At 40.6% G+C, this 17,039-nt stretch overlaps 3 protein-coding genes across 6 annotated transcripts; 2 read left to right on the top strand and 1 right to left on the bottom strand.

Annotated features, from left to right (window-relative positions):
* The first annotated feature begins 1,156 nt into the window (after positions 1 to 1,156).
* hnrnpaba (heterogeneous nuclear ribonucleoprotein A/Ba) lies at positions 1,157 to 4,597 on the top strand. Its single transcript, XM_088292710.1, has 9 exons — positions 1,157 to 1,288; positions 1,639 to 1,844; positions 2,229 to 2,397; positions 2,471 to 2,629; positions 2,703 to 2,834; positions 2,903 to 2,996; positions 3,088 to 3,264; positions 3,368 to 3,450; positions 3,854 to 4,597. Exons 2-8 carry the CDS (start codon positions 1,654 to 1,656, stop codon positions 3,433 to 3,435), a joined length of 990 nt encoding a protein of 329 aa, XP_088148836.1. The 5' UTR covers positions 1,157 to 1,288; positions 1,639 to 1,653; the 3' UTR covers positions 3,436 to 3,450; positions 3,854 to 4,597.
* A 120-nt stretch (positions 4,598 to 4,717) lies between these two features.
* On the bottom strand, positions 4,718 to 8,982 carry phykpl (5-phosphohydroxy-L-lysine phospho-lyase). 2 transcript variants are annotated; one of them, XM_088292705.1, is made up of 13 exons: positions 8,492 to 8,979; positions 8,263 to 8,381; positions 8,008 to 8,167; positions 7,390 to 7,464; positions 7,233 to 7,320; positions 7,038 to 7,154; positions 6,880 to 6,962; positions 6,585 to 6,810; positions 6,315 to 6,469; positions 6,020 to 6,109; positions 5,550 to 5,683; positions 5,430 to 5,470; positions 4,879 to 5,028 (listed from the first exon to the last, which is right to left on the bottom strand). In XM_088292705.1, exons 1-12 carry the CDS (start codon positions 8,548 to 8,550, stop codon positions 5,430 to 5,432), a joined length of 1,347 nt encoding a protein of 448 aa, XP_088148831.1. In that variant the 5' UTR covers positions 8,551 to 8,979; the 3' UTR covers positions 4,879 to 5,028. The 2 variants fall into 2 exon arrangements, with proteins under 2 accessions (XP_088148830.1, XP_088148831.1); XM_088292704.1 differs by lacking the exons at positions 5,430 to 5,470; positions 5,550 to 5,683 and having other exon boundaries at positions 4,718 to 5,028; positions 8,492 to 8,982.
* A 34-nt stretch (positions 8,983 to 9,016) lies between these two features.
* LOC148338173 (protein FAM53C-like) lies at positions 9,017 to 16,553 on the top strand. 3 transcript variants are annotated; one of them, XM_088292706.1, is made up of 5 exons: positions 9,017 to 9,102; positions 10,809 to 10,994; positions 12,495 to 12,555; positions 12,632 to 13,452; positions 14,368 to 16,553. In XM_088292706.1, exons 2-5 carry the CDS (start codon positions 10,926 to 10,928, stop codon positions 14,608 to 14,610), a joined length of 1,194 nt encoding a protein of 397 aa, XP_088148832.1. In that variant the 5' UTR covers positions 9,017 to 9,102; positions 10,809 to 10,925; the 3' UTR covers positions 14,611 to 16,553. The 3 variants fall into 3 exon arrangements, with proteins under 3 accessions (XP_088148832.1, XP_088148833.1, XP_088148834.1); XM_088292707.1 differs by lacking the exon at positions 9,017 to 9,102 and adding an exon at positions 9,193 to 9,537; XM_088292708.1 differs by lacking the exon at positions 9,017 to 9,102 and having other exon boundaries at positions 10,811 to 11,017.
* The last annotated feature ends 486 nt before the right edge of the window (positions 16,554 to 17,039 follow it).

The raw sequence follows: 17,039 nt of genomic DNA, 5'->3' as shown, positions 1-17,039 counted from the left end.
CATATATTGATACGATTGCAACAGTTTTCTTATTTTCATTGTAACATCTTTCAAGCAACAAATAATCACTCTAGCAGATGGGCAAAGATACAAAGTAACATTTGACCCTAATTACTTGTGACATACATCCTAATAAGTAAAATCTTCATCAGCGTGCCCACAAAAAGTAAAAGCTGTCCACGTCCACAAATTTGGGGATGAAAAAGCTTGTATATTTTGTCAAGAATTTAGAAATGGAATTAATTTACTTTGCGGTGAATTAAATATTTCTATGGTTAAGTTCAAGTCACATTTCCCCTTATGTACTCAAAGTGACAGTAGAATTCAAATTTGCCTCTTGGAAATAAATCTTTGTCTTTTCAAATCGTTCCTCATTACGTCACAGACATGAAAGTGTCGTTGCGTAAAGACATTCACAGTGCTTGTACACACAGAACCTGCAACGCACACAAACCAGCGTAGACGCCACACATGCAACGCTTGTTCCCCGACCTTAAGCACTTCGAAGGTATGCTGCTTATATGATGAACAACAATATTTATTTGGTGTCGAATTAAAACGATGCCGGTGTAGCGGGGGTTTGCTACAGGATGTTAACCTTGTTTAGAAGTAAGCGTGTTATTCGGTTTACAAGTTCAGCTCGAAAAGTAGCACGTCTTTGAGCGCGCTTCTAATATGCCTGAGTCGACGACACTTAAAATGTCGCCGACAGATGTGGTTGCCACAGATACAAAGAAAACATGAAATCGTTCCGTCTTTCACTTCCTGTTGTTAGAAGGAGCAGCCATCTTGGAATTGCTGTCTCATGGATGCGGCTTGTTTAAAGGCTCGGCTCACTATATGATAGAAGATTAATATGGTGTGCAAGATATGTAAAGTGGCCAGAATACTTCATACTACACACATCCGTAGAATGAGAAATATATATATATATATATATATATATATATATATATATATATATATATATATATATATATATATATATATATATATATATATGTATATGTATATAATGCGGATTTATTTTTGCGTGATGGCAAGGGAAAAGAAGGCGCCGAGTATATGATTGGTCAATCTCGAGAATGGCAGCAACGACTGACCAATGGGAATACGTCTCTATCGAAATGACGTTACTCCCCCCCCACCCCACTGACTCTAGAAAAACCAACCACGAGTCGTCTTCTTGTGGGAGAATCCATCTTAAAGAGAGTAGTCCGGCTTCTTGATAAGCAAGCGGATCTGCGCAGTTTATCGTAAACTTGATCAGTTTCTACCGAATTGACAAGTAAGTACATGTTTTTTTTTTCGGAAAAAATGTTTTACTATTTCTGCGAAAATTCTATAATTGCTAGACCCGCTATGCGGCTTTCACGGCCTATTATGCGTTACGTAACTTGATATGAATCGGACATTCAATCATATACTTGATGTTCATAAAACCGATCTTTTACTTAATATATTGTAAAAATGTGGTATGTTAGGTACTAATCGTGCAGTGCAAACAAACAGCAGATAAATTGGCCGTTAAATTAAAGGAAAACCGGCAGTTCAAAATGGTGGGAAATGCGTGTGCTTTAGCAAATTGCTACTAGTGTGCCGCATGCCAAGTTATGTAACGACGATTTTTTTTTAAAGGTGTATTATCGCATTATGGCTGAAATCGAGCAGCAGTACATGGAGACATCCGAAAACGGCCACGAAGTCGATGACTTTAATGGAGCCGGCCAGGCCGGGGAGGACGCCTGCGATGCAGGAGCTGGGCCCGGCGACGACGACAATTCCCAGAATGGCGGCACGGAGGGTGGTCAAATAGACGCAAGTAAAGGCGAAGAAGATGCAGGGTGAGTATCAAATTCTTATTTTTGAATGCATGTATTCCCTCTGCAGTTTAGCGGCACTTTGTATGTTGCGTGTTTCTTTGTTCAGACGGCCTTTGTTGGCGCCATGTGCCGTGCGAGTGGGGGATGGGCGTTAGCTATAGTGTGAGCCTAATCCATCACGAAATATTCTAGCAGAGCTGCGCATGGGCTCCTCAGCGAATATATCTCCTTTAAAAACACAAATAATTAGCCAATGCACTTGTGTAAGCTGATGTGCTAGAACAGCATACACATTTACACCCCTTACATGCTTATCCCCCCCCCCCCCCACAAGACGCACATACCGTGGAAGTAGCCAAAGGGGTCCGGCTGCATCAAATGACCCCATTTCTCTCATGCGTTCAGGAAAATGTTTGTTGGTGGCCTTAGCTGGGACACAACCAAGAAGGATCTCAAAGATTACTTCTCCAAGTTCGGCGAGGTGTCAGACTGCACCATCAAAATTGACCAACAGACGGGCCGGTCACGAGGATTTGGTTTCATTCTTTTCAAAGATTCAGCCAGCGTAGACAAGGTGAGTGGAAGTGGTCACAATGCTCAACTGTTTTGCATTCTTGATGCATCTAACGTGTAATAAATTTCTGTAGGTTCTTGAACAGAAGGAGCACAGGCTGGATGGGCGACAGATTGACCCCAAGAAGGCTATGGCCATGAAGAAGGATCCAGTCAAGAAAATCTTTGTGGGGGGGCTTAACCCAGACACAGCGAAGGAGGTCATTGAGGACTACTTTAAAACATTTGGAGAGGTATGATCCCAAATTGGTTGCGTCACATCAATGCAATAAACTTATCTAAGTCATTATTTTTGCCTTTATATAGATTGAGACAATTGAGCTTCCCCAAGATCCAAAGAGTGAGAAGAGGAGGGGTTTTGTATTTATCACCTATCAAGATGAGGCTCATGTTAAAAAAGTTATGGAGAGAAAGTACCACACTGTTGGTGGCAGCAAGGTGAGCTAATATTTTCTCTCGGGTCTAAAAAGTTCTGCCTTTGACTTATTAGAGGTGTTGTGTTGCAGTGTGAAATTAAAATCGCTCAACCCAAAGAGGTCTATCAGCAACAGCAGTATGGCGCCCGTGGATATGGCGGTGCACGCGGTAGGGGCCGTGGAGGTAAGTTCTCAAAGAGGAAAGAATTATTTCCAAGGCTCTGCTTGTGTTTGTAGAAGAGTTGGAACCATTTAGGAACGTTTTGCATTTGTAGGCCAGGGCCAGAACTGGAATCAAGGTGGTGGTGGTGGTTACTACAACAACTGGAACCAAGGTGGTTACAACCAGAACTATGGCGGCTACGGACAACAAAACTATGGAGGCTATGGCGGCTATGGAGGCTATGACTACTCTGCTGGTTATTACGGCTATGGGGGTGGCTACGATTACAGTAAGCGATAAGCACCCCCGAGGGAAAGCGCAAATGGGAGAAGCTTATTTTCTTGGTCCTCCTTGTTGTACAGAACTCAGTCCCTTTTTCTCTTGTCCTCCAGACCAGGGCAATACAAGCTATGGGAAAACTCCAAGACGTGGCCACCCGAGTAGCTACAAGCCATACTGATCACACGTAGTGCAGGTATGCATTTTTGCATCATCCGTGGTAGTATGAGAACTAGAGCTCTTACCATTGGTGCCTTATTGATTTTCCCTCCCCCAAAGACCTCCATCTATTCAAATTCCATTCCAACATTGTGGTGGGGGCTAGTGTAGTTTGTTTGATGGGGTCTGGATCCATTCCACCTATCATCTTAAGATGCATCCCTACAAACACTACTTGATCGCTAAGGGTTGAGCTGGTGGTGGTTGAGAATAGGACGTTTAACCGTGGTGTAATTGCTTCCGGTTCTGTTCACGCCCGAAAGTCTTCGTCCATTAACTTGACTCGTTTAAACTCATTCATGCACCTGTTTGTCTTTGTGTAACTGCTTGCCACTTTGGTTTATTCTCAGTAACGTTACGCAACGTGTTTTTCTCTTAAGGTCTAACATAAATAAGAAAAGAGATCCATGGTCTGACCACAGCGAACATGGGCTCTGGCTTTTCCTTTGGAGTTGGCAGAAATTTGGACTCATGCTCCATTTGTACAGATCAAGTGAGGAATTGGGGAAGCAAATGTCACTTTTCCACTTTTTATTTTATATTGTTTTGTGTCCATTTACATTTCCAGTGATGGAAGTGTTATTTTTACTGTACTTTTTGGTACCTTTTTGAATCTAATGTTATTGTATGGTTGTATTTTTACATGTCTCATGGATTTACAAACCGGAGCAAGAGCTTTTAAAGCTCACAAATAAAACAACTTAGCTTTTTTCTTTCAGTGTTTCTAGATCTTTAGTTATGTACTTCCGTGCTGACTGTCGGGATGCAAGTTGCATGGCTTTGGATGTGGGGTGAGACAAATTTAAGGGATTAAAACCAATCAAAGGGTTAATTTGTAAGCGTGTTAAAATGAATGTTTGCAGATGGCCTAGTAGTTAAAGACAACCAGCATATGTTTTGTGTTCGTATTTTGTTTTGGGTTTGTTTTTTTTGTTTTATTTTGCTTTTATGGAGACTCTTCCCCGATCGTGTCTGCAATTTTAAGTGGCTTTACTAGTGTAATACAACTCAACGCAAGCCTGTTAAATGTAAGAGGGTACCCCCTCTCTCTCTCTCACTGGATACTCATTCCTCTAGTGTCTTGGGCAAATTGGTAGAAATAAACTTTTGGTTTATATTACAAATGGATCTATTTGTTCTTATTTGTAAAGTTAATGATAAATGTTTTGTACTGTTAAATGGCTTGCTCGATATAGCCGGAGTAATCATCGCGACGGATGCCTCATTGGGAAGCTGCGGGAGAGTGCTTCACCACCTGCAGTATTAATATTCAACCCACTAGATGTGGAACTGCGATACTTGAATGAACATTAGTGTGAGTGTGGTCTGGTAAGTGCTAATTTTTAACATGTGCATTGGTTTAGTAAGTATTTTAACACGGTGTTGCAAACAATTAAAAAGGAGAACACGTCTGTTCACTTTAATGGAAAATATAATAAAAAAAAAATTGCGTCGGTTACATATCAAAGCAGCAATGATTGTGGAACTGTCTTTGGTAAGCACTCCAAATGGATGAAATCTGCTCATTTCAGTCTCGCAAAATGGTGCAGAGTACCTATAGGGACAAAATGATTGTTTTATTTATTTTCAAGGACCAACAACAGTGTTACCACACTTGGTTGCCTCTGATTTGAAATTCCTAAATACAGGGTTGGCAAAAAGTTTCCATACTTTAGGTTTGTATAACTATCTAATGTACCTGAACCAAACAAAAAATGTCATACATTTTCCGCACATAAGGTATGTGAAATATAAAAAATTGTATAGCTTATACATTTTCCTAACGTATGAAAACTTATTGTCCACCCTGAGAAGCATTGGACAATGGCAATGTGTGAAATGATTGCGCTTGTTTTTTTTCTCAGATGATAGATCATCTCTACCTCTGAACTTGATGAATGTGACCATCTGACAATGTCTGATTAAATTAAAACATTTTCTACAGGATCAACAAACCTAGATGTCTTCCTTTTCCAGCTTCGTGTTGGCTTCCATGTCTAGGGAATGACAGCCGAAATTGTTTTGAGGGTATAGTTCCATTACGTGCAGTTCAATGTTAGTGACATCGATAGGCACCTGTGAGGATGCGATCAATACATTGCACCACTAGCTCAGCATCCTCCATATTGAAGCACATGGGTGGTTTAAACTTCAAGACACTTTCCCAGGGCCCGTCTGTACTGACACAGATTTGATCCTCCACTTTAAGTCTGAATGAGAGAACAGAATTATAGCCATGGGGGGGGGGGATGGCCATATCATGTCATTTTAAATACCTGGAACTACTGAAGGTATATTTTTTTGGGAGAAATTTGGAAACAAATGGCTTACAAGTTTGAGGTTTGTAATGTTAATGTTTGTAATGCAGCCGTTTCGCATGGTTTTCTTAAACCTAAACCACTTAATTTAATCAATACTGTAAGTCATATGGTTCACCTTCAGTGGCACCAAGCATTGGTGTGGAAGAAACTTTTGCTTCTGTGACTGTAAATTTCAGTAATATGGAAGCAGATGAGGTTTTGGTGTTATGTATCTTGGAGTTGTACCTTTTTACCACCTGTGCTGCTGCTTTGGTGGCAGGTGTCCTCAGTTCTCTGTCTTCTACCAGCTCAACTCCCACAAAAAGTCCTGCCCCCCTGTAAATGGCAACATTAATAATACAGGACTCTTTAGTATTTGCTTTTTGTATAAAAAAAAAAGACTAAAATGAATAAGTGTTTTAATCTACACCGGGTTTTGAGAAAACTGCAAAGCATAAACGTGGTTTGGCTCACTATCCTTTATAAAATGAATGCACCTGTTTTTGGATGACTTTCCAACACAACTGTACTACTCTATTACCTCACATCTCCAATAATTTTGTGTCGACTTTTCATCTTAGTGAACAAATCTTTCAGGTGTGCGCCGACCCTTTTGGCGTTCCCCCTCAGGTCCTCTTTTTCTATCACATCGAGGACAGCCAGACCAATTGCGCAAGACACTGGGTTCCCTCCAAACTGCAAGAAATTGACAATTTACAGTATGTTCACTACAGAGAAAAGTATGCCACAGAACTGTTTATTTGTACATGTACAATTTTAACGTGATGAATGTTAAAAAGAAATCAGTTACCGTATTGAAGTACTCCACTCCGTTAGCAGTGAATGCTCTAGCTATCTCCTCTGTAGTTGCAACGCATGCAATGGGATGCCCGTTCCCCATTGGCTTGCCCATGGTCACTATGTCAGGGCAAAAATCTGCTCCTTGCAACTGAAAAGCCCAAAAGTGACTTCCCACGCGTCCAAAGCCGGTCTGCACCTCGTCTGACACAAACACCCCGCCGGCTGAGTGCACGTACCTGCGGAGAACAAAGCAAATGATGCAAACTTGTACTGATGACATCCATCAGGAAAACGAGAAGACTTACTCCGCAACTTTTGTCGAGTATCCCTGTGGGAGAATGATTTGTCCTCCCACACTTGGCATTGATTCGGCAAAGAAGGCAGATATCTGATAGCAAATGGGAATTAATTTGCTTGTTGCATGACTTTTACGTGCCTTTGGTGACCCATTTTCTTACATCACCTTGCGACCTTTCTTGTGCACCTCCTCTATTAAGTCTTTGACTGTATCTGCATAAGCTTGACCTGGATTTGGTTCATCCTCTTTGTAGATGCCTCTGTAGGTGTCTGGTAAGGGAGCCTGACAGTGAAACGTGTTACAGTATTTAACAACAAAAAATATTTTTTTAGCAGTTTGGATCGTTGTATATTTACACACCACGTGAACCCATTCTTTTTGTCCATTTAATTTCCGGAACTTGTATGGACTGATGTCGATGAGGGACACCAAGTGACCGTGGTACCCGCTAAAAGGAGATTTGACATTGATGAGTCAGTGAAGAAATGGATGTGATTTGTTGTAGGGGAATCCTCACTGGTCAAGCACGATGACGTCCTCATGTTGAGTGTACTGCTGAGCCAAGCGTAGTGCAAGATCGTTGGCCTCGGAGCTGTCAGAAGAACAAGAAGCACTGTTAGGTACAGACAGAATTATGTTACTAAAAGGGTTGATATGAGGGTTTCAAATGTCAGGATGAACCAAACATTTTCAACTGCAAGTTTACTCGTTTAATGTTTCAGTACCTTTACTATAACGGCTCTTAACAAGGAGCTGAATAACAAAACTCAACAGGAATTCAATCATGAATCAATACATTTACTTGTTTAATTAGAGCGGTCACTTAAAAAGTCCTCTTAATCATGCTGTTCACATTTGGATCTCATGAGACCAAGATGGCTCCCAAAAATGTGAGGTAGTCTGATCTTTGAGGCTCACTAGAAGTTTGCAGCAGACTGGAAGAGTCACAGGCACAGAATTAGACATCATGGGAGGAACCCCTTGAGGTTTTGCTGTTCAGCTTTTTTTCTTTTTTTTTTTGAGAAAAGCAAGTTGGACAAAAAGTTCACCCATAAAGGTACAAGGCTTTTTGATTTGATCCTGAAAGTATACCCGAAAGCCAAATATCCCTTACTTTTTCTCTCGTGTTACATACCCAGAGTTGACAAAATAGAAGACGGACAATCGCTCGGGCAAGGTGGCAGCCAGGCGGTCTGCATATAATACTAAATTGTCGTGCAGGAATCTCGTGTTGGTGTTCAGAAGGTCCATTTGCTCTGCTGCAGCCTTTGTAACACTGGGGTGGCAATGGCCCACTTGTGTACAAAACCGTCTGTTAGTCATTGTTGCCACTACGTGGCACAAATTTGGCATGCCGTTTAAAAACCATAAATTGCATGAAACATTTTACCATGATGAACATTGCTGATGCAGTCCAGATAGCGTTCGTCGTTCTCGTCAAAAAGATATTGCCCCCTTGCCCGTACAATTTTGACAGGATCGTCTGAATAAAAAAGTCTGCACGATTGCCTGCAATCAAAAATATGTGGCAGTTATCACATGACGCGTGAGACAATGAACTAGTATAGCGTTTACACTGCACGTAAACAGTTACATGTTATTTTTTTAAGAGTAGTTACCCGATCAATCGCCGCCTCATTGTCAAGGTTTTCTCTTTTCTGAGTGGTTCTGAAGCCATTTCTTCTTTAGTTTATTATATTTGTAAACAAAATTGAAAACACTGTAATGTTAAAAAAAAGTCGAACCGTTCTGTCTTGGGATCAACTGCGCATGTGTCTGTAGTAGACACGAGGTCAGAGAGTCATCTTGCATTATAAATATGTTACAAATATAGTCTAGCAGAAAAAAATGACACGTATCAGAATTAGATTACGTTGTTTGCTGTATTTATTTGTATGTAGAATTACTCCCATGTGTTATGTCGTTACGACATTTCCGCCTTCGTTTTCGAGTTGCTCTCTTTGGGGTAGTCTATCGAGAATTTAGATACGTACATCGTAAATGTTGATTGTCTCGCTAAAATTTACTCGCAAAATTTTAGCAATGCAATTATTTAAATCCCGTTCATTTACAATACAACTTGTGCTTGCGTTGTCCTATAATAGCGACGTTGCAATCAGAACCACCTCCCGTAATGGTATCGTCCAAAAGCTATATAAATACTCCGCCTAGCTTCGCTCATCCGGTGCACTGTGTGCTGTTTCGGTTGCTAAGGAACCGCCGAACGAAGGTAATACATTAAGACAGCTGTAGCACGCTAGCTTACAAATAAACTGCGTAAAGCTAACTAACGCAATCATATCTGCTCGGACGTGCTTCTTCAGTCACATCATGTTGTCTCCAGAGTAATAGCAGCAGTTGTGTACAATGTCAAGCTATTTGTCGACATAAAATGAGCCGAATAGGATGCGATATAATTAAGGGACGTTGGTTGTCTTACTAGCTGGCGACCAGAGGCGACTACTTAATTGTGTTGCACGAGCTGCATCGTGCTACTGCGCTAACTTTGCTCAATAGACTCCGTGTGTCTAATTAAAAAATGAAAATAACTCGTGTTTTGACAGTGACGATTATTTGCACCGTTGCTGACGTTTAGGATATATTGATTGGTTGTTTAATGTCAATCGAAACCAAAAAATGGATGCAGAAAACTACGCGCAACATTGTAAGTGAGATAAGTTATCAATTTTCTGATGTTGTCATAAGATTTTGAAATTAATTGTGGATTTATGTCGTGTCATTAGTTTGAGATGCATAACAATTTATTTGTAAACTTGTTCCAACGTGGCATAAATATTCCTGCTGATATTTGTGAGGTTCTGCATACTTGGGTCCTGGTGAAAAGATTTGCCATTTCTGGCATGTAGCACCACGTTTGCCCTCTGGAGGAAGGCCCTCGAGGCCACATCTGACTGCCAACACCAAGTATTGAGTCAGACCATATTCTACCAGTTACATATTGTCAGCACTTTTACCCTGGACTTGGAACATATTGTGTGCTTTCTAGAACAAATACAATTTGAATCACTTTTGCTGCCATATTTGCTGGTTGATATAGAACCCATATACAGTCATATTATGTTTTAGCCCTTTTTTTTTGGGCGGGGGTAGATAATGCAGTAATTGGATAAAGCATTGTAATTTATTTTTTTGAGCTGACATTTGCAGATTTGGCAATTATTTGTTCTCATAGGTTAATGTTAATCCACAGAATAACTATAAATAGCAAAGCAAATGCAAAATACTTAATAGAAGTATTTAGCATTTGCATTGGTATTATAAATGCTGGATGACTTTGTCATCATTCCTTTGTACCGCTTGTAAAGATTCTATGGCATGCTTCCAACCCCTGTCCCCATTCATTTTCCTCACACTTCCCCCATTCTAGGCCTTGTTAGTCTCTCCCTCCCCCTTCGGTTTTCTCCACACATCACAACTGCTGTTATCTGTTTAGGCAGACCCAACTAACTTTGACTCCCACATTTTCATCCACAACCTTTCCACCTGGCACTTGGTCTGTAGGTTCTTTGCTGTGTGCCTGTACATTTTTGGACTAGTAATAGAGACTGCAATGCTCACTTACTAAGTGACCATGATGGAATGTGAAGTGTTTCTTTGTTCTGGGTCTCCTCGTGTCCATGTGTGCTCTCTGCTTTTGTGAACATGAACTTCTGCTCCTGGCTTTCTCGAGTGCATTCGACACTTACTGGAGATTCATAAATTTAGACATTCTTTGTGGATTTTTCTGCACCAAAGAGAAAGTTTATATATGTATGTATGCATATATGTCCTTGTATATTTTTATATGTAGTTTTTCAGTCTTATCAAACCAGAATATACAAGAATATTCAAGATGTTCCAGTGCTAGTAAATTAACATTACCTCTTCAAAACAATTTGGACTTAAACCGTAATGATCTTTCTCGTCTCACTTCAGGTGAAATGAAGAATGACACGTCTCTCCAAATAAGGTGTGGAGTCCACATGGCATAAATCATGCCAGGTTCCTGACAAAAGGGCTCTGCATGTCTGTTTCTGGATCAGCGCTACCATTATGGTGACACTAATCACAGAGCAGCTCCGAAAGCAAAGTTTGGAAGAACCCTATCACAAGGCTTTCAATGTGAGTTGAGTTGAGTGAATATGGTACGTCATTTGCTTCAGTTTGATGCACAGTGGTAGTTCACTTTGGTGTTGCAATATTTGATTATCTTTATATTGTAAATCATGCAAAAATGATATACATCCATGAGAATGTGTACACATAATCGAGTATGTTTAGTATTCTACACTACGTACCACCAAAGTACCTCACCTCCTGGAAGTGGACATATTCCACTGAATGTACAACAGCTTGCTGAATTTGACTGCTCTTTTTGATTTACTTTACCCATGATCCATTGTTATTGCTTACTGCACTGTTTTATTATTTGATGCTGGCATCTTCCAGTCCCTCAGTTACCAATTTGGCTCTAAACAAGGAAGCATTTTTATTGGAATAATCCATAAACACATTTAATCCTTAAAAATGTGAAACCGGAACTTTCACACTTTTTGTTCCCGATAGTTTCATAATCTTTTTGAATTTGGGAGCTATTTACCTCTTCGATATTGATTAACATGGTGGTCGACCAGTTTGATAGAAACTTCTAAAATTGCACATTTTGCCCAAATTACCCTGCTTCTCGCCCAGTGTCACCTGGGATAGATTCCAGCATGCCCACACCCTTGTGAGGATAAGCAGTACAGACATTTGGATGAAGAATGGATGGATATTAGTCTATGTGAAGATGTGAATAAATATCAAAATGCAACACTGAATTTCAATTCATTTTCTCAAATTTTTTTTTAAACGATCACTTCTACAACATTCCCAGGAATTCACAATGTCTCATCACTGACCAGAACTGATCATGTGGTCCTCTGGGACCCACGAGCACCATGTGTGTGACTTCTGCGTTAGACTTAATGCTTTCCAGTGATCGGCCAACAGAAAATTGTCCACATTTTTCAATAATTATTTCGGGTTACAGGAAAATCTTGAATGGGTGAGGACAAAAATCAAGAGCTTTTTCAACATATTGTACATTGCAAGTGGAGGATTATTTCAAAGCTGCATTTCCTGTTTAGGCAGTGCTCTGCAATACAATACATCTTTATTTATATAGAGATGGGCATAATAATTTTTGTTTTTTTGTTCTTAATCGGGTCTTCTATTGGAGAAAAATGGCACCACTTGCTGCATCCATGTGAAGTTGAGCTACATCCATACTACTTCCATTACTCTGCAAAATATGACACGGGCATATAAACAGGAGATACTTGTGTCACAAAATATTTTTAATATGACGTGACCATTTTTCCTTTGTAACAAAAAAAAGCAGTAAAATGCCCATCCTCAGTGTGCACAACGGACTCTTTCAAATTGTTTAATTAATTACAGGACAATTCTGTGCCATTTATTTGGTATGGTGGGATGTCATACGATATAGCTGAAGCAGCTATTGCCATCTTGCTGACACACCCATGCTGGAAAAACAAGCCTTGCTTTCTGGAAATGTGGCTATACTTGAGGTTTTTTTTTTCTTTTGGGGCATTTGAATGACTTGTCTCATGTTTTCAGACACTCCCTGCATTAGGCTCCAGCCCCACTACCTCCTGGAGTGCATGCAAACCAACGCAAGGCAAGTTCCCTGAAATAAGTGTGCTGTATTGGTAAGGTGTGTCAATCTGTGTCACGTTTTGTCTTGGCATTTCCAGAGAGCAACTTTGCTACACAGCCATCCTTCAAAGCCAAACCTCTGGATGCAACATGTGGACTGGATTCCATGTGGCTTTACCAAGTGGCAAAACCTCACCATGCACTTGAGGTTTCTATTACAGCCAGCACTTTGCAGAGTTCCCCTCCACCACCTCCTCCAAAACGTCACTGTCGCTCCCTCTCTGTTCCGGAGGACCTGTCTCAGTGCCGCTCCACTTGGCATCCTCGTGCATCCAAAGTTTGGACCCCTGTAAAACGTGCCAGTCAAAGCGTAGGAACATCTCATTTAGGCTCAGTTGCCAGCTCGTTGCCTCTTTGCAGCCCCAGGACCTTCTCGAAGTCATCCTCTCTACATTCCTCCTCCAGCCCTACTTTCTTTAGCTTAGCATTATCTCCAGACTCTCCTCTGTCATGGAGCTTTCCATGTGACTCGCCAAAAACGGCCTGCTCTTCGTCATTCGCCACCCCATCCTCTTGCTCCTCATCCCCGACGCCCTTAGTTGGTCACTCAGTGCTGCATCGCCGCTATTCCCTGTCACCTCTGCAAGTTCTGAACACGTCAGTGTTGTCCCAGCACCCACAGCCGGCCCACACCTCTGTTCTGTCATATGGCTGCTCCGGTATGGAGTGCCCAGCTTTGTCTCCTTCTCCTACTTCAGCCTGCAGCACACCATCCTCCTCTCGACGCGGCCTGCACCGAGCACTACCACGATGCCACTCTCAGCCCTGTGACATGCGCAAGCCTCGCTTGAAGAGGCGCCATGACCCCGATGTGTTACCTGGCCCCAGGCCGGGGCTCGACTTCTGCAAAATGACGCAGGTTAGTTTGAGTTGATCTTTTCATTGCTATATATGAAATAATATACAAAGTTTGACTAGGTCATAGTTCATTCCTGCAATCTATTGAATTTCTTCATACAAATATCAGAAAATGATGGTCGACAGCAACTGCTGCGGCTGTGTGCTCATTGTGTTTATTACTGTTTTCTTGCGTTCAATGAATGACGGACAAGTGCATTAGTTTGAAAAGCTATTTAATAATTGCGTCAGCATTTAAAAGTTTTGAGCAAATGATGAACCGCGATATAGTAGAACACTACGTAGTGGGTATAAAAAATCTTGAGAATATAGACTTCAGAATTTCAAAGCCTTTTCTGCCATTTGTGCTAACCAGTATGACTCAAGTGAAGAAAATAAAAACGTTTTGAGAGGCGAAATTAATATAATTTTGAAACAAAGATTGGACTCCCCCGCCCAATCCATTCTTCCAAATTGTATGTTTGGCCGTAACACAACCCTGCTCCTCACCCGAAGCGCACCATACCTACAGTTAAGCATGGTGCTGATAAAATCATGCTTTGGGGCTGTTTTTTTTTTTTTTTCAGTCGGTGAAGCAATTTTAACAATTTCAATGACAAGTTTGCACAAAAACAAAATGAAAACTTCTGAAATGTGTTGTTTAATCAGTTACTTTAAACAGTGACAGTTGTGTGCTGACTCCAACTTAACGCAAGTTTGAATGTGATTAGTTAATTCTGAACGCCATAGGCAATCATAGGTCATATTAATGGAAAAAGTTGCGCAATGATTTTCCTTGGACTCTTTTTTTAAAATATCAAAATCTGTCATTTTTTAACTGAGGTGTGTAGACTTTTTCTATGCACAGTATAGATTTTTATTTTGCCGTATAGTTGCCAGTGCGTCTGCCTCATGGCAATTTTGCCTCTTTCTGCAGATTGGCAATATTACAGCCCTTGTCTCTGGTTCAGCTGCTTGCATGGCTCTGATGCATTCCCAGTCAGTGCAGAACTCTGCTCTGTCCCCTGTGGAGTTCCTGGGCCGAGCCAGCATCAGACCACTGAGTGAAAGTGAAGAGGATGAAGATGATACAATTAAAAGAACTGTGACGCCTGAGGCCCATTTGCTTTTTGAACGAGACTGCACAGAACTGGACTTGAACCTCATAGAAGAAAACTGATGATAGTGCGAAACTGCTTCCTGTGGTCACAGCTTCCTTTACTATGTTAAGCACACTTGTACATGCTCGCTGCCTCAGGCTTATGACTATACTCAAGATTGAAGAAGTTTGCAGCTATAAACAAACCACTCTTGAGATAGTTACTGTTAAAAAAAAAAAAACATCAGTGTCAAAGCGCCTCCTATTTCAGCACTCCAAAGTGAAATTTATAATTCTTTGTGCAGACAGTCTATTTTGGCTTTCTGCTGGTAAATGTTTTATCTGATTTTAAGTAGGGCTGCCATGTGGATGTGTCGTACTTGTCTTGATATTCTTTTCTTGGGTGGCTTGGCTTTCGATAGCAACACATTTTGCCAGCCATACAAAGTTTGGTCATTGGAAAAGTGACATAAATATGAAGTTATCCAGAAGGTTGCACAACAGGCCGGATGACTCATCCATGGCAGTCCAAACAATGCAGGCAAAACTTCCCCCCCTCCACATCTAGGTTTGGATGAAACCCTAGTTTAAAAAAAAAAAAGAAGCTTGACGTGTTTACAAGACACCCCGTACTGTGAAAAGTGTTGGTGTGTTTCCCAGTGTGCGCTCACACTGTTCAGATCATCAGGTACACAACCCATCCATCCAATTTCATATACCGCTTGTCCTCTTCAAAGTCATGTGTATAAATTAAGCCTATCATAGCTGACGGTAGGCAAGGGGCAGAGTAGGCTACTCCCTGGACTCCCTGGTAATCAATTAGCTTATATTGCCATTTTATACTGGTACAATGTAATTCTTAAAAGATGTCTGTGTAAGTTGCGGTACAAGCACAACTCATGCTTATCACCTTGATAAAAATAAAGAAAACAAATACTGAGATAAAATGAAATTAATTGTCTCCCGCTAGAGCTAGACGATGTTAATTGATCAGATCTTGTATTGGATCTCATTAGATTGGGATGGTGGACCTATTTCTCTGACCAGTGGGCGCATGTCCACACTGAGGATACGCTGTGAGCTAAACTTGAATCATTGCATGTTGTGACCGCGTCAAGTATAACTACTTTCGCCTCGGTCAGTGAAACCCTTAAAAAGAGACGAAGGCAATCAGTCTCCTCACCTGCAGATACAGCATAAGGAAGGTAGTCAATGTTAGTTAATATGGTTGTTAAAACTGTTTGAAATTGTGATAAAGTCAGCCCGCGTATTGAGGGTTTTGGATGTGACAAAATGAGCTGAGGTCATGATCCTTATTAGCTGTATACATATACATGTAGGCACCACATGATGCATTCTGAGATAAGGCTGCCATTCCTGAAATCCCCAAAAGAATATAGTTACGTCTTTTTTTTTTCTTAGTAAGTTAGAGTATTTTGAATGCGTAATCTTCTTCGTCCATTCATCTATGTTCAAAGTTCTGACATGTCCCTATCACCTGAAAAGTATTCACAGACCAGTTGAGTTCTGTTTGGAGGCTTCCATAGGTTTTGCCAACCAGTTTGACAAGTCGGGAACACCTCAAAGGTTCCCTGCCACTGCAGACACTACTGTTAATAATTATCTCTGTTTTCTCAAATTTATCTTTCATGTTGGCGGTTTCTTTTAAATTAGTTGTTAATGACAATGCAGATGACACTGTCATTGGACCATGCCTTAAACTTAACTTAGAGCTTTATGAATTTCAGTTTGTGCTGATTCAAGATACAGAGGAGTGAGTATGTTATGCACTTGACTAGCCTGTTGAATTACTAAAATTAAAATGCTGCAACCAGCCCATTACATACAATATGGCACAATGTAATGGATTGTGAAGTGAATGAAACCAAGTCAGTGTGGATGTGACTGAATGATGCAGATATATTTTGGTGGCCTTTCAGAGATGATTGATTTTGCATATGTTTTCAGATGGAAATATTCTGGATATGAATATATTGCACAATTTATGTACCAATAAAGTTTGATAGAGAATGACACAAACGTGTGTGTGATATGTTGCTCAATAAGCATTAGAAACATCTCATTGTGGTGCAAAGCACTGCTATGCAATAATAAAATTGCATTCATTGCACGCCTGTCATCAAAAGTGAACATTATTAAAAATAATTTAGACAAAGCTGTTTTGTTGGGTCTTAACCCCCCACCCCCAAGCTCTCCGCATAGTAAAAAACAACTATAATGTAACAAAGCATTTAACTTTATCTGGCAATGTTGTAAGGCAATTATATATAGATATAGTGTACCCCAGAATATTATTCCAAAGTAACTTCCATCCATCACCAACAAAGGTGATCAGTGTTGGGAGGTAACAACATACAAATATTTCATAGTTGTCTTCATGTCTTTTACTTGAGTATTTCTTTGACAACATTTTACTTTACACTCAGTGGCGCCATAGACACCCCCCCATGTATCAGTGAAGACGAAAAAAAATCCTCCGATAATGGAAG

This window comes from Idiotropiscis lumnitzeri, chromosome 4 (genome assembly GCF_059441095.1).
Source record: "Idiotropiscis lumnitzeri isolate Australia: NSW breed Sydney's pygmy pipehorse chromosome 4, RoL_Ilum_1.0, whole genome shotgun sequence".
Classification (NCBI taxonomy): domain Eukaryota; kingdom Metazoa; phylum Chordata; class Actinopteri; order Syngnathiformes; family Syngnathidae; genus Idiotropiscis; species Idiotropiscis lumnitzeri.
Note: the sequence above shows the minus strand (reverse complement) of the source record. Positions and strands in the feature narration are given on the sequence as shown.

Excerpts from the sequence above, each read along its gene's own strand:
- phykpl (XM_088292704.1), bottom strand. The coding sequence starts at position 8,550 with ATGGCTTCAGAACCACTCAGAAAAGAGAAAACCTTGACAATGAGGCGG. Across the intron at positions 6,811-6,879 it reads TACTCGACAAAAGTTGCGGA|GTACGTGCACTCAGCCGGCG; the intron begins GTAAGTCTTCTC and ends TGTTCTCCGCAG. Across the intron at positions 6,470-6,584 it reads GAGTGGAGTACTTCAATACG|TTTGGAGGGAACCCAGTGTC; the intron begins GTAACTGATTTC and ends AATTTCTTGCAG.
- LOC148338173 (XM_088292706.1), top strand. The coding sequence starts at position 10,926 with ATGGTGACACTAATCACAGAGCAGCTCCGAAAGCAAAGTTTGGAAGAA. Across the intron at positions 10,995-12,494 it reads CCTATCACAAGGCTTTCAAT|ACACTCCCTGCATTAGGCTC; the intron begins GTGAGTTGAGTT and ends TCATGTTTTCAG. Across the intron at positions 13,453-14,367 it reads ACTTCTGCAAAATGACGCAG|ATTGGCAATATTACAGCCCT; the intron begins GTTAGTTTGAGT and ends CTCTTTCTGCAG.
- hnrnpaba (XM_088292710.1), top strand. The coding sequence starts at position 1,654 with ATGGCTGAAATCGAGCAGCAGTACATGGAGACATCCGAAAACGGCCAC. Across the intron at positions 2,835-2,902 it reads ACACTGTTGGTGGCAGCAAG|TGTGAAATTAAAATCGCTCA; the intron begins GTGAGCTAATAT and ends GTTGTGTTGCAG. Across the intron at positions 2,997-3,087 it reads ACGCGGTAGGGGCCGTGGAG|GCCAGGGCCAGAACTGGAAT; the intron begins GTAAGTTCTCAA and ends TTGCATTTGTAG.